A 23,506-nucleotide genomic window follows, 5' to 3' on the forward strand; every position below is an offset into this window, starting at 1 on the left:
TGTAATTAGGACAGGTAGACGTGGCATTACCCACCAGGTAACACTAGAGGTTCGCTCACCCCCAAACGTTACACTGGTAGTTTATAACCATCATTCATTCTTCTGGAAGTTTATAATAAACTAGGGATGCACGATAATTATCGGGCCGATAATTATCGGGCCGATATCAGCAATTATGACGTCATCCCGATAAACTCGATAACGTTATTGATAGCTCCGATAACATATAATACATTTTTTGGTTAAAAGAAATCCGGTGTGGGTGGATTTGGATGAAGGGCGCTTGTTTTTATTATAGCCTCCTCCCGTTTTGCCAGTACTGTGGTAAAACTGATAGCGTGTGGTTTAGGAACAGGGAGTTTTTCACAAATCGAGCGCTCCCTTTCTTGGCTGTGACGTAGTCACGTTACATTCGGAGACAGACAGTCGATCTGCCAATTACGTCCCACGGCTTGCACCCACCTCTTCTTCTTACCACCAATCAGAAGCTCTCGTTCGTTTATTTACCTCCGGATTGTCAGCCATTACTCTACTCGGAGCTAACGTTATCTCCCCGCCAGCCACATTGACAAGTACCAGCGCTTATACATTACAAATGTCTTGTTGCACTTGGGGCAACGAGCGTTGTCAGCATCGACTTTAGTAAAATAGACCCAGACTTTTGAACATTTCGTTCTCTCCGCCATTATGAGAGCAGAGCTGTCTGTACTCAGTCGGCAGCGCAGCACCCGTGTGAGTGAGTGTGTGTGTGTGTGTGTGTGTGTGTGTGGGAGGGAGCCCGCTCGCAGGCAGAGACAGAGGCAGGAGAGATAATAGACAACGACGAACAAGATTAGTTTGCGACGTTTAAATTCCTAAAAAAAAAACTCCATAATTTCTCGAGTACCGATAGCAGTACCGATGACGTCGGAGCTTATAAATACTAAAAAAAATATATATATATTTGATAAAAAAATAAATATATATATATATATATATACAGTTAAAAAAAATATTATAATACAATAAATATCGGTTATCGGTATCGGTATCGGCTTGAGGAGCATAAAGTTATCGGTATCGGTGTCAAAAAATCAATATCGTGCATCCCTATAATAAACCATCATTCAGTCTTCCGGTCATCTATAATAGACCATCATTCATTCTTGCATTGAATTAAATACATGGATTTAGTCCACTGCAAGCTTACGATTTTAAATAAAGGTTGAAATAAATTAATTTTTGCTTGTACCTATAATTGTTATTGCTATCAGTTAGGTACAGTTAGCAACCCATGAAGCTGCAGCACAGATGTCCTCCACCGAGGCCCCACCCAGCAGAGAGCGGCAGAAGCCGCCACCCCACGAGTGGAGTGCGCCCTGACGCCCCCAGGGGGAGCCAACCCGGCCAACGTGAAGCAAGGGCAATGCCCTCGCACAACCAATGGGACAGGCGCTGTTTCGACAGTGCCTTACCAGCACGAGAGCCACCGTAACAGACAACTGAACGGTAGCCCTGAGGCCCTGAGTACGGCTGAGGTAACCCCCAAGCCCGGACCGGACATGACAGGTGAAGGCCCGCCTCCAACTCACCAGCATGAGGAGGCGGATGAACCGCCTGAACCATAATATCCCTGGAGCAGAAAGCACTCCGGATATTTTTAGGCACGAAGGCTGGATTAGGCCGCAGAGTAGCACCGCTATCGGAACGAAAAGACAGGCACTCTGGCCGTACCGAAAGAGCACAAAGCACACCCACGCGTTTTAGCGGAGGTGATGGCCAGCAAGAACGCAGTCTTCGAACGACAGCCGTTCCAACAGCGCTTGCTCAAGAGGTTCAAACGGGGCCAAGCACAACCGACCGAGGACCAATTGAAGATCCCAGCTCGGAGCCAAAGAGCGTTTCACCGGCTTAAGGCGGCAACGCCAAGCAGGAAACGCTTCACAAGAGGGTGGCCTTACACCACTCTTGGAAAATATGCCACTTACCCGCGTAACCCGCGATAGTGGAAGGAGCATGCGTGTTCCGGATGGTACCAACCACAGAAGGATCCATCCTCTCCAGACTCACCCTCTCACCAGCCAACCCACCAGCAGCTGGCCCAGCACAGGGAACTAACACAGAGACCTGTGCGCTTGAGAGAGGGCCCGCGATGACCAAGGAACAGGCCATGACGGGATACCAAGAGCTGGATCAGGACCGGGAACCACACAGCTGCGCCCCGGTCCGGCGCAATCAGGATCAAGGACCTGCGCTCCTCAACGTACCTGCCCCAACAACTGACCTAACAGATGTATGGGGGAAAGAATCCCAGGCGGCACGGCATCGGTCCCAGACCTGCCTGACTATGTCCGGACGTAATCCCCACCCGTCAGGGTGAGGACCGCCCCGCGACATTACACCTGTACCCACATTCACCCTGCCGGGGATGTGGAGAGCCCTCAGGCCGCGCAGATGGAGAGCGCCCATAGCCAGCCGCCCGCCGCCCGGTGCAGACGGGGGGAGCGTACTCCTCCCTGTCTGTCGATATACGACACTGACGTCGTATTGTCCGTTCTGATCAACACCGTTTGAGGACCAGAAGGACCGCTTTCAATACCAACACATTGAACGTAGCGCAGACCGGGCAGCACGGTTTTCCAGCTGCCCCCTACTGCGTTGGCCCGACGCGTCTCCAGCGAGGGAGGCGTCTGTGAAAAACGTGACGTGTGACAGCCTACTGCCCATGGGGACCCCCCTGGTGAGGACCCCCCCAGGGGCGAGGTCCCCCAGTACTGACACAGGAACCTTAGCCGCTTCCACTTGCCTCTCACCGGGTCTATTTCCATACTGGAAAACCCACCTCCGTAACCCCCTCCTGGGGTGAAGAGGAGGCCAAGAGGGACCACGGAATGAGCAGATGCCATCATACCGAGCAGGCGTATCACGGACAGCGCCGTAACCGTCCTAGGACCGAACCTCCCGAGCGTGTCGACAACACGCTCTGAGAGGGATGCCCATAGCACTCCAACCGTTGACTGGGAAGAGGAGTACGCTACTTCCAGTGTACAGCAAACTCCAGGCTGGTAGGAACCTGCCTGGTACGAGACCTGACGATCCACCTTGACCGCCAAGGACCAGAACGTCGTCAGGGCAGAATACACTTCGTAACCCCTGACGACGCAGAGGCCCAAGTGCAGCCTCCACGCACTTGGTGAAGATGCGGGGAGCCAGAGAAAACCGAACGGCAGCCTCTGGTACTCATACGCTAACCCTTCAAAGGAAGCGTAGGTAAGCCCTAGGATGGAAGATCGGAGATGCGAATACGCATCCTACAGGTCTATGGAGGAGAACCAGACCCCCACCTGACAGTGTTCAACAGGTAGGAGATGATCCAAAAAATTCTGAACCTTCCCATGGGACAGGTCCAGCATGAGTCTGACACCCCCCCTCCCGATTTCTCAGGCACCAGAGAACACCGGGAGGAAAACGCCACGACGATGGCTTGCTTCGTCCACAGAGATTGGATCTCGTTGACCAGAGCTGTCACTGCTGGTGACCCTGACAATAGGGTCTGTACCAAACCCAAAAACGGGTGGGGTTGTGTAAATACAAGTCCCCGCCTCAGCGTTCTCTCCATCCACCTCGACATATGGTACTGCTGTAGCCATATGTGATGACACTCCCAACGCACCCGCCGCCATGTGGCGCAGGTCCGCCAGGAACTGTAGATAGGCGGCCCGGTCCCACCCGCTGTGCGTAGCCAACCCTGGACCCGTGCGAGCAGAGCGTTCCGTGGAGTCGGGTCGGAACCTGACACTACCCACGAGGCAATCGCACCCAAGGGGGGACCCCGACAGAAAGGGCCGGTTTGATACGGGGGAAGCTGACATCAATCTAGGTGACAAAAGCCCCCCCACTGAACACCCCTCCAGAACATGCTGAGGAGTTGTTCTGCAGCCGGACATGCAAGGCGTGAGGACCCCATGGGTTCCTACAGTACACACCGTAGCCCTGCAGTGATATTACTACCACCTAAATCACGCGCACCTCTTCTTTTCAGACCACTGCCGATCTCACGGGAGTGGGAGGCACCAACATGATACCTGGCCTTGCGAAGGCGAGGTCGGGGAAGCCCGCACTGTGTGCCTCAAAAAGGTTTCGAGCCCCCCTGCTGACAATACTTATAGTTGACAGACATAACACCAGGCTCAACCAACACAGCTTATGGTGTGGGAGCCGCTTGACAGCACAACATTCTCACGGACAGACCCAGGCTCAGCCATCAACTGGGTGTCAGCCCCTGTCCCCATGAGAAGCGAAAAGTGGGGCTGCATGCGCTTCAACGAAGGCACGTGGCCCGCAGCCAAAGGAAACAATCAGAGCCCCCTTTTCCGCTGGTGTTGGGGGAGGGAGTGATCGGAGAGCGGGCTGCTCGCGGCAGGACGTCGACGGCTTGTATATTCCAAGCCGAGCTCATCCAACATGGCCGATCCCTCGGCCGCCAAGGCTGTCGGCCTTGTGGACACCTGTCGATTCAACGCCCAGGATACCTCTGGCGGAGGAAAACATGGCCGCCTGTCGAGGGCCTCGTCATTGCCGCTGACGAGGCCGTGCTCTCTCTTCTTCTGGCTGCGCGGTGTGAGGCGGTGTGGGGCCTAGGACAATACCGCCCGCGCTCCAGCGGAAGACCAAGATCCTCCGCGGAGAGGGGAGCCCTGAACGGTTATAGCTTGCGGCTAGGTCAAAGCTAATAACGTCAACAACCTGGCGCGATGTGTCGACGTCAGCTGGCCCTCAAGGCCCCGCCATCAGACACCATTTTTTGATAGAAAAAAACAGCAATTCGAAACACAGTTACTAATCGCTGCCAATTCCATACCGTGGCGGTACAGGCTTTAGCAGCCCACCAGCCACTCGCCGGGCCGACCCACCTCATGGCGTCGGCCGGGCGGGGCACTGTTTCAACATGTCAAAAGCAAAGGACTGATGCTAACACGGAGCACCAGTGGTGGTTGCAACCAGCAACCTCCACTGTGGTGTGCACCATGAAGGGGTTAATGAATAAATGAACTAACACCACGAAAATACAGTAGAATGGGCAAGCCCATGCACACAACGTTAAGGGGTTGCGGACGAGAGAACCAGTCCTGCATTCATTCATAATATTCACAATGGCACACCAGCCCTAGACCTCAGCCCATTTACCCATGAAGGTAAACAAAGCCCCCCCGCAATACTCCCCCAGTAGACACCGATTGACCGTCAGCATGAATGGTTGAGAGGAAGGAAGACCGTAGTATAGACAGACCTTCCCGTAGCAGAGAGACAGAACAGAAAACAGTAGCCCAATATAGCATAGCGTTAGCCGCGCGCTCCAGGATAACGGGGAAAACAACAACGTTTACCCAGATATCCCGCCGCTTGCGCCAATACACACTCGGTTGTCTCTCGGGACAACTCGAGCACATCACAAACGCCAGCATTTGTCATGCCTAGTGACATCCCACAGCGGGGAACAGTAGAACATTGACCCAGCATTTATAGCATTTAGTATTAGCAGCGCGCTCCAGGACAGCCTGGGAAACGTCCACCTCTTAGAGGGACGTTTACCCAAACATCCTGCCCCTGGCGCAATATACAACTCACAACAAGCAGCATTTACTAACACCAGCGATAATGCCTAGTGGCGTAAGTCCTACCTTGTGCGAGGTAGCTCGATAGCTACACCTCACACGCTGTCCCTCTGTCTGCTGTCAACAAGACAAGGAGACTACAGAACTCGACGCTGAGACGCATCGAAAATGCATCCCGCTGCAGAGTCGCAGAACCGCCAGAACATGCTGCGAAGATTTCAGGGGTAGGCAAATCTTCGGTAAGCACTCAAACCTAATTACTCTAAACTTTTCATATCAACTAGTTGCATAGGGTGTCTTGCATCCGCTATGATGAAAACGAAAATAGAGGAAGAGTGAGTGGTGGCCACGCCTAGTACTTTATAGTACGCCACTAGGGGCGGGGCCTGGCAGGTGATGGGTGTATTTTTGTTGTATTCGTTGATGGAGTACACTAGGTACATGAGATGAGGTATATCTCGGTATGGTTTAAGAGCGGGACACGATGCCAATACGAAATATAACTGGGTTAATCTAAATGTTATTGTCACACCAGGATCAGTTGGTATGATGAAACACATGTTATTATATGTTTGATTGAAATGTTGTGTCTTATTAATAATAACTAATTCCTTGGTCAATAGAAGTCTCTGTGATACTTTCTGAATATGATTTGGGAACATAAAATGGGCAGGGTTATAATAGAAGAAAGACAGTGTAAACAATATAATTAACTCTGAATATAATAATGAGGAAAAAGAAACAGGATACACAACAAGGTGCATGAGATGAGGTTATATGTAGAACATGGTACAGTTACAGTAAGTGGGGAGTGCGTCATGGTACAGTTACAGTAAGTGGGGAGTGTAAACACTAAACAGTGATTCAAACCCCCTCAATGTACAGTTTCTGACAGCTGGGCTGTGTTGAACTTGTCACGTGAAATAACGTTATGTGTTATCACGCGAAATGTGCATAACGTTATGAATAAACCGCGAAATAACATAACGTTATGTTATATAACGTTACAATGTACAGTTTCTGACAGCTGGCTGTGTTGTGAAATGTGCATAACGTTATGAATAAACCGCGAAGTCACGCGAAATAACGTTATACGCGAATCTGGTAGTAAATTTCTTTTTATCTTCTTGATATGATAACATTACGTCCGCCTTTTGCCGTGTGACGAGCTAAACCAATCAGAGAGGGGCTTCGCTCAACCAATCAGAGAGGGGCTTCGCTCAACCAATCAGAGAGGGGTCTGCAGAAATGGGCTCAACCAATCAGAGAGGGGTCTGCAGAAATGCAGCTACGGAAAGTAATGCTACCTAGCTAGCTAGCAAGCTGTACCCAGCATGCCGTTCAGCTGTTATGCTACCTGGCTAGCTAGCAAGCTGTACCCAGCATGCCGTTCAGCTGTTATGCTACCTAGCTAGCTAGCCAGCTGTACCCAGCATGCCATTCAGCTGTTATGCTACCTGGCTGCGTCTATTCTTATCCTAACGGATTTATGCTTCCGCGTTCGCGTTTTGTGCTCTGATTGGCCACTGACGTTTCTGGTGCGCTCTGATTGGCCACTGACATTTCTGGTCATGTGACATGTGCGCCCAATCGCGTGACGCGCCCATTTCCGCCTCGAACAGCAGCAAACTACCTAACGCCTAGTTTATCACTGGTTAAGCTTAGGCGACTCTTTCGAAGTTGGTTAAGGTTAGAGTTTGGAATCAGGGCTGGCGTTCTATCGCCCTGCTCTAAGACAAACTCTAACCTTAACCAACTTCGAAAGAGTGCCTAAGCTTAACCGGCGAAAGAACTTGCCGTCACACGATTGGCGCGACCAGAAACGTCAGTGGCCAATCAGAGCGCAAAACGCGAACGCGGAAGCATAAATCCGTTAGGATAAGAATAGACGCTACCTGGCTAGCTAGCCAGCTGTACCCAGCATGCCATTCAGCGGTGTAACAGTTAATAGGGGTCCCCTCTCATTACACTATACTGTGTAGGTGCTGGTAAAAACAAGGGAAAATATATTTTCAAGTCTTAAATCAAAGTAAAGAAACTAGCCAAATGAAGCGTAACATATTGATGTCTTGTATACAGTTGTTATGTCCCTGAAATTTACATTATGGGCAAATAAAGAAAACATGTTTCTTGTTCAGGTTTGATTTTGTGTGACCTGTATGCAACATGTCTTTGACCAGTTACATACCTGTTTAAGTGATGAACTGCACTACTCGTGGTTGTTTTTAGAAAGGTTTTATACTTGTGCTAGATGTTTTTGGCCTGTGCTACAAAACTATCAACCTCTGTAGCACCAGTGCTATGTGCAAAAAACTTACTAATTAGTCTACTGTGCTTTTAAGAAATACATTAATTCATTGAAATGCTTAGACTTAAATCAAACGCTTTATACATTATGTAGCCTAAACCTTTATTCTTACATATTGTATTATTACTTTACTGTCCCACAAAATGAACATGTTGTCCTGCATTTTGTCACAACCCTACAAGATGAAAAGGGAGCAACAAACCATGTCATTATATTTCTGGAAGCATCCATTTGATAGTAAAACAGCCTGTTGAGAAATATGTTAATTTAATTTAATCTAATCTAATTTAATCTTTACTAAGTGCTTGAGGGAAAATCCCTCCATTTAGATTTGAAAACAAACTAAATACCTTTCATATGGATATAACTACCGGTATATATAATTTGTATGACCTACACATTAAAAAATAAATGGTTGCATGGCAACTAGGCATCTCACAAATGCCTACTCCAAAAACAGATTACGTCATCATTGCAGCTAATGATTTCAGTGATCGCCATTTTGGCGAGATGGAAAGTTTGACCTTAGTTAATGTTTTCGCTATGGCCCTCAGTCACCAAAGCTTTGAGAACCTCTGCTGTAGAGAATATCCTGGACTTTACGGCTCAGACACTGGAGACAAACTCAGCCCAAGAGGAAACTACAGGCCATGCTAGCATGATGCACCTGGAACCTGGTGTGTGTGTGTTATGTGGCCTCCCCCCAGGGGTCTCTGTATCTATTGAAGCTGATGAGCTGACAGTGGAACTCAGTGAGCGCTCTGGGCATGGGCGACACCTCCTCCCACTGGCTCCTCCCACGGTAGAACACCTGCAGACAACAGAGACAAAACACAAGGTATAACATGATGTCATGAAGTTATCTAACAAGCTACTAGGGCCTCAATTTCCAAACGATTTCATGCCGACCTCGCCAGGTCTCTTCCGCCAAAACAGAAAACTGGACCAGGAGAACCGTCTCTTCCAGGCAAGATGGGAAACAGATGGTCTTTTTGGGGGGAATTCAAAGGCAAATCGATGTGTTTAGTTTAGTTGCCTGGAAATTAAATCAGCCATGAAGGATTTAATCTGAGTCGCCACTACAGCACCAGACAGCAGAGCCTTTTTACCAAAGACATGGCAAAGTCTTCTCTCTAAAGACACAACTACACAGAGTCCTCTATCTAAAGACACAACTACACAGTACACAGAGTCCTCTATCTAAAGACACAGCTACACAGTCCTCTCTCAAAAGACACAACTACACAGAGTCCTTTCTCTAAAGACACAACTACACAGATACCTTTCTGTGAGTCCTCTCTTAACACATTCCCGGCCATTCACGTATATATACGTGATTGGGAGCCAGCGCTTGACGGCCAATCACGTATATATATACGTTTTTAACTAGTTTTTTCTTTTATTCGATTTTAATATCCTATTCAATGTCACAGAGCTGTATTTTGGCTGGAAAGGGCATATTGGGACTCCGAAAGTGCAGTACCGACCAGATCCTGGTATTGGCGCTGTCTCGAGAATGCAGTTTCCCCTGTTGCAGACCTGGTGTAACTTTTTTTTCGGTCCGGGCAGACTATTCTGTTAGTCTGAAGCGAGGGCTTCACCCGATCGCCTGGAATACTTTTTGCGACGCCGAATTCATTATGCTGTAAAGGAATATGGCATCAGCCAATGGACTATATGATCTAGCTGCGCAGATGGCAATCAAATAAATGGGAAAGTTTTTTTGGAATCCAACCGGCCACAGGTAAGAGCAATTTGACGTCAATTTCAGCCTGATCGGGCCTTGTTGAATGAATGAATGAATGAAAACTTTATTAACAGATTGCAGAATGGGTACAGTACAGGGTAGGAGGGGTGGGTGGGGGACACTGTACAACTGTACAAACAACACTGTACATTGGATTATTGACAAGACCATACTTGGTAATTTACTGTACATTGGAGGGGGTTGTGTTCGGACATTTACAGGGGCCAGTTTCGGGTTGCAGTCTCCCTTAGGTGTTTTTTGAGAGTGTTTTTGATCTCATAGCCATTCCCCTGATCAGCGTATGTTGTTGTAATAACGAATGCCGTTATTGGTAATCAATAATCAGAAACTACCCCCCCCCCCCCCCCCCTTCATGCATTCATAGTGGAACATGATACCGATCATATGCATTTCGATTTTTAACTCTAGCTTGTGTAGGGACAAAACGCCAATCGATTTAACGTTATTAGCTTAGCGCCTTATAACTGGCCTTGCAGGAATTATCCCAGACCATTCCCATATAACGCTCATATTCATCACGGTATAAAACGGAAACGTATTGATGAAAAAATTATTTCTTTATGGCATATTGAAGGGAAGGTTCATACTGTCAATTGACAATGACAATGGATACATAGCTATAATATAAAATATAGATTTAGCTCTACAAACAACGTGACGCACAGTGAAAAGTTGTAATGAAAAGCTGGCGTCCTAGAGTGGGGCCTGTCTAATCTAATGGCCGGGAATGTGTTAAGGCGCCTTGAGCTGTTTCCTTTGAGCTTTCTAAAGCAAAGAAGCCCTTGTTGGATGGTGAAATAGTGAAGCAACATGCAGTAGAGACGGCTAAAGCATTTGGAGATGATAACAAACGGTCTCTCTGTTCCAGTGATGCAAAGAAATGTGGACTTTCAAAAACATGGAGAGAAAAAAAAATGCATGACTGCAAATATGATCAGGGGAGTAGTCTGCTCACCTGAACCTCGTCAGTGATCTCATCAGGGGAGTAGCCTGCTCACCTGAACCTTGTCAGTGATCTCATCAGGGGAGTAGCCTGCTCACCTGAACCTCGTCAGTGATCTCATCAGGGGAGTAGCCTGCTCACCTGAACCTTGTCAGTGATCTCATCAGGGGAGTAGCCTGCTCACCTGAACCTTGTCAGTGATCTCATCAGGGGAGTAGCCTGCTCACCTGAACCTTGTCAGTGATCTCATCAGGGGAGTAGTCTGCTCACCTGAACCTCGTCAGTGATTTCATCAGGGGAGTAGTCTCCTCCTAGGATGTAGATACGGTCTCTGGTGCCGACTGCCCCGGCGTTGAACCCAGCGCACTCAAAAGAGCCCTCACCCTTCCACACACACGTCTCGGGACAGAAACTGTACACCTGGACAAAACACAAACTAAACTAAGAACATTCTTAATATCTCTTATTATAATAATATATCTAGCTTACCATCCATCCATCCTATTATTATAATAAAAAGATACATGTGCCCTAATGATAAGATAGATAGATAGATAGATAGATAGATAGATAGATAGATAGATAGATAGATAGATAGATAGATAGATAGATAGATAGATAGATAGATAGATAGATAGATAGATAGATAGATAGACTGACAGATCCCCACCTACCTTATACGTGGACAGATCACAGAGGTGTAGAGTGTGGTTGACAGCTACAGCTTTGACCAGTGTGGCATGGAAGAACTGACCAAACTCGGCCACCAGGCGGCTCCACTGGTCCAGGCTGGTGTCGTAGCGGAGGAAGCAGTCCAGCGAGGGGTTAAAGGACTCTGTGGTCTCCAGCTCTGATCCCAGAGTGTAAATGATGGAGCCGCAGGCGCTAGCCTCTGGGTAGAAGATGGCAGTGGGCAGTGGGCTGACTGGACACCAGGCCTCCTCCAGAGGGTCATAGTACTCTACCTGCACCACCACAGTTTACATACCACGTTACTTAATGTTATACGATTTTAAATACCACTTTACTTAATGGCATAAGACTTTACATACAACTTTATTTAATCTTATGAGACTTGACATACCACTTTACCTAATATGAGACTACTTGACATACAACTTTACTTAAAGTTATAAGTCTTTACATATACGTTTACTTAAAATAAGTCTCCTTTACACAAACCTTTACTTAATGTGAGAATTCATATACCACTTTACCTAATGTAAGATGACTTAACATACCACTTTACTTAATATGAGACTCATTTACATACCACTTTACTTAATGTTATAAGACTTTATATACCACTTTACTTAATATGAGACTACTTTACATACAACTTTACTTAATGTTATGAGACTACTTTACATACCACTTTACTTAATGTGAGACTACTTTACATACCACTTTACTTTACTTATATGTTATAAAAAAAAATTACAACTTTACTTAACACTTTCAGTGCCAGCCGTTTTATCCATCCTTGTAGTCAATGGGCCACGCTTTAAAAGATAGAGATTTTCACTGTGCGTCACAATGTTTGCAGGGCTATATCTATATTCTATATTATAGCTATGGAGACAATACTATGGCTCATTTGACAGTCACTATCTATCGTCCAACATGTAAAAATGAGTTAATTTGCGTGTTATCCCGTGGTGAATAATGTATAGTTTCAGAGTGATCCTGGCTAATTCCTGGAAGCTGCGTTATGGAGCGCTATGTGAATTTAGCTAAAGGCGTTCGCGTTGCTCGCCTGGACACGTTACTATTTCCAAATCAAAGGTATATAATAGGTATTATGTTTCATCATGAATGCATAAAAGGGTGGGGGGGGTCATTTTTTGATGCTCTGATCGTCAGCAATGGCATTTTTTTTTAATACTACATACGTTGATCGTTGCGATCGATGTGAAATCATTGTTTGATCAAAGTAGGATTGATGTCATATAGTCCTTGCCTTTACTAGGAGGTAACCCAAAAAGAATATTCCAATTGTCTGATCGCGATTTCCAGTATTGATGTCCATCGGGTCCCTGACATGAACTGGCACATAATATGCATGCAGTGTGCTGAACGCGTTCCAAAGTGCTCGGATGAAGCGATTCACTTGGCTTGGTCTAAATTCTCCGCCCGGACCATATACAATGTAACACACAGTGTGAAATAAGGTTTCAAAGGGTAGGCAATACTGCCACCTAGCAGGATTCGGCCGGTATTGCACGCTCTGCATCTCAGAATGAGTCCCAATGATACACAGAGGTCCGTGAGACTGCATAGAATTGAAAAAATCGAATAAAAGAAAAAACGATGAAAACACGAGTATACTCGGGTTTTCGGGGGTCCTGGCGCTCAATATTCCCGTTTGTGTTAGGGTTAGGGTTATGGTTAGGGTTAGGGTTGGGGTTAGGGTTAGGGTTTGGGATGGGGTTAGGGGTTAGGGATAGGGTTAGGGTGACCCTAACCCCTAACCCCAACCCTAACCCTATCCCCTAACCCCAACCCTATCCCTAACCCTAACCATAACCCTAACACAAACAAGAATATAAGGGGTTACAATGGCAGGAAATAAACCACTGGGGTCGTTTTGTCCTATAATATTGGTAATCCTTTTTTTATAGGTTTTCAAAATATAATCTTCTCAAATTCTGTAAATATATGGAAAATAAGCAAACGGACCCAATTTCATGACATAATCATCAACACAGCCACTGTTGTACACACACACACACACACACACACACACACACACACACACACACACACACACACACACACACACACACACACACACACACACACGCACACACACACACACACACACACACACACACACACACACACACACACACACAAAAAAGGCTAAATACACACAAAAAAGGCTAAATACAGGAAATAGTTGCTAAGGAGGCACAAGGGTTAAGGTACTGAACATACCACCTATTGTATACAGCTCAAATGGACCCATGTATTATAAGAATTATTTACTTTGCACTACCTAATTTACTTAAGTGTAAAGTGGCCTCCAGGAACCCTCAGCTCTCATCTGTTCCATTACCTCCAGTAGACCGGGAGCCCCTCCCCTGTGGCCCCGGCTCCTCCCCCCGATCACGTACAATCTGTCCAGACAGGTGAGTGCGGCGTGCATGGTACGGGGTTTCCCCATGCTGGGAGCAGGGGTGCAGGTCTGAGTGACGGGGCAGAAACACCAGACCTCATCTGTGGCGTCATGGAACGCCTCTGCCACATGGAGACGCACGGACCGGGAACAGTTTCCCCGGCAACCACCAGTCACAAACATCTGCTCAGCAGATTAAAACAAAGATGGCAGAGATGATGGCTGTATCTTACTCTGCTTCATTATGAGCATTCATTATGGATATCCTCTCTTCTCCTCATCTCTTATTGTCTCCTTCTCTCTTCTCCTCATATCATATTGTCTCCTCCTCTCCTCTCCTCATCTCTTTTCGTCTCCTCCTCTTCCCCGTCTTCTACTTTTCTCCTCTTCTCTGTAGTATCATGTCTCCTCCCCTCTACTCTCCTTCCCCTACTACTGCATCTCTTCTCCTCTCCTCTCTTCTCCTCTACTCTCCTCCCCTCTCTTCTCCTCTACTCTCACCTCTTCTCCGCCCCTCTCCTCTTATCTCTTCTCTCCTCCCCTCCTCTACTTTCATATATTTTCCTCTCTTCTCCCCTCTCCTCTACTATCCTCTCCCCTCCTATCATATTTTCTTCTCCTCATCTGTCCTCTCATCTCCTCTACTCTCTTCTCCTCTACTCATCTCGTCTCGTCTCTTCTCCGCTCCTCTCATCTCGTCTCCTCTACTCTCCAGCTGTATGCAAGTTATTTCCTTGGGTGCCTAGGTGCAATCACTGCAATGTCCACATTAGAGTCTTAGTAACGACTAGGTAGTTTGTAATGAATCAGCTAAAAAACGGTGCTGTACTACAATTAAAGATGACATACGCATAACCTAACTAGTAACTATTCTCTTCTCTTCTCTTCCCCTCTCCTCTCATCTCTTCTCTCCTCCCCTCTACTATCTTCTACTCTCATCTCTTCTCCTCTCTTCTCCTCTAGTAACTAGTAACATAAAGTAATTACTAAAACAAGTGGCCAATCAGAGATACTGTAGAGTTTCATTGTCATGGTTACAGTGTTACAGTAGCTTGCTGACTGGCATGAACCATTTGGCATCGTAGTAAACCTAGATCGACATTGAAATATCATATCAATAAATCAACCCTTTACTGAATGTCATGGGGTCAGTGAAACAGGACACCTACCCTGAGCCACGTGTAACTATTTAGTTGTTACTTTGAGTTACATTGTAAGTTAACTTATTTAGCAAATCACAACCTAGTAGGAATGTAAATTCTAACCAGGATACGTTAGTGAGTCCAGATGGTCTCTATACCTTCTCAGCGTAGCTGGTGAGATGTGAGCCAGGCGGGTCAGGCACAATGGCGGGGCCCTGGTCCAGCTCTGTCCAACGGTCAGTCTCTAGGCAGTAACAGAAGGTGTGTCTGGTGTCTCCATCCTCCTGGCTCTTGTTGATGTAGATGTAGGTTTGCGTGGTGGCAGGTCTGGCGTCACACAGTAAACCTCTGTACTGCTGCTGTCTGCCCTGTGCTTCACTCACCAGACTTGCACACTCCTCATCACCTGAGACCACAGTACCTGACTCCACCACAGCCTGGCAGGAGAGAGAGAGAGAGAGAGAGAGAGAGAGAGAGAGAGAGAGAGAGAGCTTAAAGGAACACGCCAACATTATGGGAAATGTGCTTACGGTCTTCTCCAGAGTCAGACAAGAAGATAGATACCAATTTCCTCTCTGTGTGTTCAGTAGAAAACTATCCGGCTGCACAAAATGTCTTTGGCCAACAGCTCGGCTAGTGTCAGGCTAGTGTCTGTATCAGCATCCATTCATTTGTGCAGCCGGATAGTTTTCTACTGAACGCACAAAGAGGGCATTGGTATCTATCTTCTTGTCTGATTCTGGAGAAGACGGTAAGCGCATTTCCCATCGATTTATGATTAAGAAAAGCAGGGTCCCCCAATTGGGGGACCTTACAGCTTAATTACCTTTCGTGGGCGTCTGAATAGGGACATGTACTGTACGTCTGAATAGGGACATGTCCTGTACGTCTGAATAGGGACATGTACTGTACGTCTGAATAGGGGCATGTACTGTATGTCTGAATAGGGGCATGTACTGTATGTCTGAATAGGGACATGTACTGTATGTCTGAATAGGGACATGTCCTGTACGTCTGAATAGGGACATGTACTGTACGTCTGAATAGGGACATGTACTGTACGTCTGAATAGGGACATGTACTGTACGTCTGAATAGGGACATGTACTGTACGTCTGAATAGGGACATGTACTGTACGTCTGAATAGGGACATGTACTGTACGTCTGAATAGGGACATGTACTGTACGTCTGAATAGGGACATGTCCTGTACGTCTGAATAGGGACATGTCCTGTACGTCTGAATAGGGACATGTACTGTACGTCTGAATAGGGACATGTACTGTATGTCTGAATAGGGACATGTACTGTACGTCTGAATAGGGACATGTACTGTATGTCTGAATAGGGACATGTACTGTACGTCTGAATAGGGACATGTACTGTATGTCTGAATAGGGACATGTCCTGTACGTCTGAATAGGGACATGTACTGTACGTCTGAATAGGGACATGTACTGTATGTCTGAATAGGGACATGTACTGTACGTCTGAATAGGGACATGTCCTGTACGTCTGAATAGGGACATGTACTGTACGTCTGAATAGGGACATGTACTGTATGTCTGAATAGGGACATGTACTGTACGTCTGAATAGGGACATGTCCTGTACGTCTGAATAGGGACATGTACTGTACGTCTGAATAGGGACATGTACTGTACGTCTGAATAGGGACATGTACTGTACGTCTGAATAGGGACATGTCCTGTACGTCTGAATAGGGACATGTCCTGTACGTCTGAATAGGGACATGTACTGTATGTCTGAATAGGGACATGTCCTGTACGTCTGAATAGGGACATGTACTGTACGTCTGAATAGGGACATGTCCTGTACGTCTGAATAGGGACATGTACTGTATGTCTGAATAGGGACATGTCCTGTACGTCTGAATAGGGACATGTACTGTACGTCTGAATAGGGACATGTCCTGTACGTCTGAATAGGGACATGTACTGTATGTCTGAATAGGGACATGTCCTGTACGTCTGAATAGGGACATGTACTGTACGTCTGAATAGGGACATGTACTGTACGTCTGAATAGGGACATGTACTGTACGTCTGAATAGGGACATGTCCTGTACGTCTGAATAGGGACATGTACTGTATGTCTGAATAGGGACATGTCCTGTACGTCTGAATAGGGACATGTCCTGTACGTCTGAATAGGGACATGTACTGTACGTCTGAATAGGGACATGTACTGTACGTCTGAATAGGGACATGTACTGTACGTCTGAATAGGGACATGTACTGTACGTCTGAATAGGAACATGTCTGAATAGGGACATGTCCTGTACGTCTGAATAGGAACATGTCTGAATAGGGACATGTAATCCCTATTAAGTGCTTCACAGCAGTAAAAAAAAAAATACAGTCATAAGTGAGCATAAAAAAGATAGAGAGGTAACTCTCAGGCACTAGTAGGGGATAGGGAACTATTTAGAAGACAAGAACAACTATCAGAACCAATCACCAAATTCACCTTAAACATATGGAACACAATAGTAAAGACATACAAATTAGGAAAGGGGTCTAAAATCCTGAGGTGGATAACACATGACAGTAAATTCAAACCAGGGATAGAAGACCATGGCTTCAAAAGATGGGAACGGGGGGGGGGGGGGGGGGGGGGGCATTACAGCAATATGCATGATGATAGAAAAATGCAGAGTTTTCAAAAATGTAAAGATAGGTTCGGACTGGAGAGAAGAGATCACTTTAGATATTTACAGATTAGAGATTACTATAACAAAGAAATAAAAATAGATAGGAACAATGAACAGAATGGAGTAATTAAGATAATGGTTAAAGGTCCAGTGTCTTGCTATTCCTTTCACTATTTGGGCAACTTTACACAATTCCTGTGAGTCTATGGAACACATCTGTAAAGTTTTTTTCACAAAAATTTGGGATGTCCGATATTATCGTCCGATATTGGCATTAAAATGTGATATCGGAAATTATCTGCATCGGTTAAATTTAATTTTTTTTACATTTATTTAACCTTTATTTACCCAGGCAAGCAAGTAAGAACAAATTCTGATTTTATTTATTGTCAAAAGTATGCATAATGTTGTGTTAATTCCACAACAAGAGATATGTAATGTTAATTACCTGAAATTATTCCGTTTTTTGGGGGGGGGGGAACCCTGCATATATCGGTAACGGTTGATATCGGTTGATATCGGTATCGGAAATTAAGAGTTGGACAATATCGGTATATCGGTATCAGTAAAAAAGCCAAAATCGAACATCCCTAAAAAAAATGCATTGTTTTGTATTTCTAATCAAGTACTCTAAAGCAGCATTTTTCCACTTCAAGATTTCAAGCTGTTTTGGGCTGGGCTCCGCCCATAAGCGCTTTGAGTGACAGTCACCCACACAGCGTGATACATGTATACGAGAGAGAGCGAGAGAGAGAACGAGCGAGCGAGAGAGAGAGAGGATACATCGCTCTGTGCGCGCGTGTCTGTGTGAGCGGCTCGACTGCGATTGTGTGTAAAATGCTGCAGGTAGACCGTGGAGAGAGAGAGGGAGAGAGAGAGAGGATACATCGCTCCGTGCGCGCGTGTCTGTGTTAGCGGCTCGACTGCGATTGTGTGTAAAATGCTGCAGGTGGACCATGGAGAAAGAGAGGGAGAAGGAGAGAGAGGGAGAGTCAGGGATAGGGAGACCGCTTCCGCATTATTCCCACTGCTCCGTTGTTGAGCGAATTGTTCATTCTCTCTGTTGGCACCCGCACACGTCAACCCGTTTGAGGAAGTGTCAGTATTTCCACTCGCTCTGTTGTTGAGTGCGCTACAACCATAGAGGGGCGTTAGTTATGCAGATCAGCTCCTTGCTACATAGGATAGCGAGTCAAATCAGAATGGCTTAGTTCACTGGGGGAGGATATTGTCTCAACTGAATTGGAGCAATCTGCCAAAATGAGAATTAGAGACACAGACCCCATTGATACAACCCCCATTGCTAGAAAACAATGCTAAACACTGGAAAAGGCAATTTATAAGACAGGGGACCTTTAAGGCATATGAAGGGGGGAAGGGGAGGATTATATCAGCGCTCTATCAGGCCCTTATGGATAGTAAGGACAACACAACCAAATACATAAAAGAAAAATGGGAAAGGGAATTAGAGATTGAGATAACGGACGAGGAATGGATGTAATGTACAATGTATGTAAGGTACAACACTCAACCACGGGTTCAAGGATATGGAGGGAGTTTGGATGGAAAAACACTATCAGATTCTTTATAACACCAGAGATGAAGGGGAAATATGCATCAACACAGAAAGCATGCTGGAGAATGTGTGGGCAAGAAGGGGCAAACCACACACACATCTTCTGGAAATGCCAAAAATTAAAGAACTATTGGTGTCATAATCTGGACTTTTTGAACATTCATCCTCTTGCACCATCGTCTGCTCATCGGCGGTACTACGCCGTTTTGGACTATTTGTTATTGTCATCGTTCATTTTCATTCTATCACATGTCATAGCCTCAGCCTGGTCTCATGTCATCTGTAATGTCCCTGCCTATTAGTCTTGTGTCCTTGTCCTGTTGTATTCATTGTGTATATTCTTATGTCCTAGTCTAGCCCTGTTGTTCCCTGTGTGTGTATTCATATTCATATGTTCATCTAGTCCTATATTCCCAGTGTTGTATTATTATTCTTGTGTCCTAGCCCCAGCTGTTTCTTGTCAGTCTAATTAGTCCTCTATATATTCATGCCGCCTCCTGTCTACCAGTGTCGCGCCATTGTTTTGTTTCCTGTGCCAGTACCTTTCCGTGCTATAATCTGTTATCCCTGCTATTCCTGCCGTTCGCGGAATAGCCCTTTACCTTGTGTTCCCCTCGTGAAAGCCTTGTATTCCTGTATTTCCTTGTGAGTCCGTTCCCGCTTCCTAGCACCGTTTTCCAGCCATGCTGTGTATTGTTTCTCGTTTGTTTACTACTGCTCAGTAAAACCTTTCATTATACTTTACTCCGTCGACTCTGCCTCCTCTCTGGTTCATAACCATTGTCCAGCATTTGGGTTCTACACACCTCCCCTCGCCACAAACCCTAACAATTGGGAAGGAATAGGAGAGACAATAAAGGAAATAATGGGATACAAAGTGCCTTTGACAGGCTTGGTACTATATCTATGGAACCTGACACAGGAGTGTATATGGGGGGAAGATAAATATCTGATAAAGATACTATTAGTAGCAAGTAAAAAAGCAATAACCAGACTATGGTACAAGGAGGATCCAACGACGAGAGAACAATGGCTAGGAATAGTAGAGGAGATACAAGAAATGGAGAGACTTACACATATGCTGAGGTTACAGGAGGAAAAGTTTGGGTCAAAGTGGGAAAAATGGGAGGAATATAGGAGAGGGAACGACACCATAGAAGAGTGAATAAGAAGGAGGAAAAGAAAATGAAATGTAAATATGGAATGTAAATACAAATGTACCCATGTATTGTTTTTATGTTTGTTTTTTGTATAATTTAATTTTAAGTGTGTTAAATGTTTGTAAGTGAAAAACTGCAAATAAAAATGTAAGTTTAATAAAAAAAAAGTGCGGTTTGATTCCGTTTAAAAATAGGCAATACTAGGGCGGCTAAGTGGCGCAGTGAGCAAGGCGGCCGCCACTAATGCAGGAGATGCTGGGTTCGAGTCCAGCTCTCGGCATTGCTACCAGCTTGGCTGGTCGTTCATACTAACACAATTGGCAGTGTTAGGGGTGGGAAGCTGGTGGGTGGGGATTGGACGTTGTGGACAGCGACTCCTACAGGTCGGTTGGTGCGCCTGCGAATCAGGAAGTGACGGGGGCAGCGTGAGCCTCCCACGTGCTACTCCTCGCCACTGAGAGATTGCGCTGTGCAGGTGAAAAGATGCGACGGCTGCCTCCTCGTGTACCGGAGGGGACACGTGATGCAAGCAGTGTTAATTTTGGCAGCTATTTTCATTTTAGTTTTAGTCTTAGTCATGTGTCAAGTGCTCCTTTTTAGTTTTCATCATATTTAGTCATCTTCATTTATTTTTTCGTTTAGTCAGTTTTAGTCAACTAAATGTCTGAGCATTTTAGTCTTAGTCAGTTTTTGTCTCAATTTTGTCTTTTTTGTTTTAGTCTAGATTTAGTCGACGAAAACGGATGACATTTTTGTCTATTTTTAGTTAATGGAAAAAAACTTGTCAGAAATAGTCAACATAGAACATTTTCTGATTTAAATTGCGTATTTATTTTTTAACCTAGGGGAATCTGAGTCGGCGGCACAAGTGATACACAGGAAGTATATATGTTGGTTTATACAACGGCATGCAAATTTCTCGATTCTGATTGGCTGAAACAGTCAATTTACACGTATTTATTTTTCATAATCCCACGCTCTTGGTCCCAGGACCCGCCCACAACACGTGCGACTTTGTAGAAAAAAACAAGATGGCGGACAATAATCTTTACAAATGGATATTATGTTGATAGCGTCATAATGACTAAATAAAAACCGATTCTGTCACGGCGAATGTCTTAGTTCTTTAAACAATGTTGGATGATGTAATTGATGGGTCATGAGTCATTGTGGAACAAAATAAAAATCACGCGAATTGATTGATTAATTGCGATTTTCTTTTTAATTTTCCTTTTCTTTCTATAGCAGCTGGGAGGTGCGCTGTTTTAAGTGAGGGTGGACTGAATGGATATGTTGATAGCGTCATAATGACTAAATGGAAAACAATTCTGTCACGGCGAATGTCTTAGTTGCTTAAACAATGTTGGATGATGTAATTGATGGGTCATGAGTCATTGTGGAACAAAATAAAAATCGCGCGGAATTGATTGATTGATTGATTAATTGCATTTTTATTTTATTTCTTTTACCTACTTTCAATAGAAGCAGCTGGGAGGTGCGCTCTTTTAAGTGAGCATGGCCTATTGAATTGATTGATTGATTGCTAATTTTATTACTGTCCGCCTGGTTTCCAACTGGTTAAGTTTAGGCCCTCTTTCGAAGTTGGTTAAGGTTAGAGTTTGTCTTTAGAGCAGGGCGATAGACCACCAGCCCTGGTTCCAAACTCTAACCTTAACCAACTTCGAAAGAGGGCCTAAACTTAACCAGTTGGAAACAAGGCGGACAGTAATAAAATTAGCAATCAATCAATTCAATAACCCACGCTCACTTAAAACAGCGCACCTCCCAGGTGCTTCTATAGAAAGTAGGTTTAAAAATTTAAATAAAAAAATAGGGCGAAGAAAACCTTTTTTTCCTATAGGGCAACGAAAACTTTTTTTTAATTTGTTTTACCTACTTTCTATAGAAGCATCTAAGAATGAAGTTCTATAGAAAGTAGGTTAAAAACTAAATAAAAGTTGGATGTGTTAGTTTGTTGGATGTCTAGGTGAAAGACAGTTGGATGTGTTAGTTTGTTGGATGTCTTAGTTGAAAGACAGTTGGATGTGTTAGTTTGTTGGATGTCTTAGTTGAAAGACAGTTGGATGTGTTAGTTTGTTGGATGTCTTAGTTGAGAGACAGTTGGATGTGTTAGTTTGTTGGATGTCCTACTGAGAACAGTTGGATGCACTTCCGAGCTGCTTCCACATGGAGGCAACTTCTCTTTTTTTCTTTTTTGGGAACAACTTTTTCTGGCGGATGATTTTTTCAATAAATCTTCAATTAATGTGTGTTTATTGTATAGCAATAAGGTTGGATGAATGTGCCAGTTGTATAAAAGCATTACACCACTTGTAGTCGTGGATTGTGAAAATTAGACCATGCCTAGGGGGGTCTAACGACCACCCCTAGGCATGGTCTAATTTTCATAATCCACTCCTGCGCGTGATGTAATGCTTAAGTAGACATGGTCCAATATATTATTGCTCCTACAGTATATGTTGGTGTAGACATGGTCCAATGTATTGTTGCTCCTACAGTATATGTTGGTGTAGACATGGTCCAATGTATGCATCAAAGAGAGCATTACGGATGTGGTGACGTTGTTTCTGACCAGAGAGACAACGCTGAACTGTCTGTCTTCTGTTTGCTGTGTCTTTCCTTTCTCTCTGCCATGTCTGTCCTCTCTCTGCTGTGTCTGTCCTCTCTGTCATGTCTGTCCTCTCTCTCTCTGCTGTGTCTGGCAGCGGTTTATTCTATAACAGGATACTGTAAACTAAGTAAACAGAACACACAGTAGTACTAGTAGTAGTACACACTGATTGCAATCTGCTTACATAAAAATATTATATAAAATCACAGACTTGAAAGTAGATTTTGATTGGCAAGAAGTCTGGGCAAACGTTCGACTAGCGTCACGCAACCCGGACCATCAACAGATTAATCTTAATTATGATCATAGGATTTACCTGACACCTATAAGATTGAACCGAATGGGGCTTAAACAAGACTCTCTATGCTCCTTGTGTCTAAGAGGTGATATAGGTACATGTATGCATATGTATTGGGAATGCCCCCGTTAAGATATTCTGGGAAGAAGTCACTACGCAATTATCAGAATTTGTATTTCTGAACATACCTGTAATGCCTTCTGTATTGTTGTTGAATGATGTTTCGCAGTTAGCAGCCTCTATACAGCTAAAGAGACTAATTTTGTCCGGTCTTACGGCTACTAAAAAGTTGATA

The 23,506-nt window shown here is 45.1% G+C and overlaps 1 protein-coding gene across 1 annotated transcript in view; it reads right to left on the reverse strand.

Annotated features, from left to right (window-relative positions):
* Positions 1-8,590: 8,590 nt before the first annotated feature.
* Positions 8,591-23,506, reverse strand: part of kbtbd3 (kelch repeat and BTB (POZ) domain containing 3) — a gene marked incomplete at both ends in the record, with an annotated part of 105,634 nt that continues 90,718 nt past the window's right edge. The window contains 5 exons of the mRNA XM_084308562.1: positions 8,591-8,713; positions 10,884-11,033; positions 11,288-11,578; positions 13,672-13,914; positions 15,032-15,310. Coding sequence (XP_084164688.1) covers positions 8,591-8,713; positions 10,884-11,033; positions 11,288-11,578; positions 13,672-13,914; positions 15,032-15,310 — 1,086 coding nt within the window. The remainder of the gene's footprint in view (positions 8,714-10,883; positions 11,034-11,287; positions 11,579-13,671; positions 13,915-15,031; positions 15,311-23,506) is intronic.

Source organism: Notolepis coatsorum (genome assembly GCF_963971535.1).
Source record: "Notolepis coatsorum genome assembly, chromosome: 1".
NCBI classification, from domain to species: Eukaryota; Metazoa; Chordata; class Actinopteri; order Aulopiformes; family Paralepididae; genus Notolepis; species Notolepis coatsorum.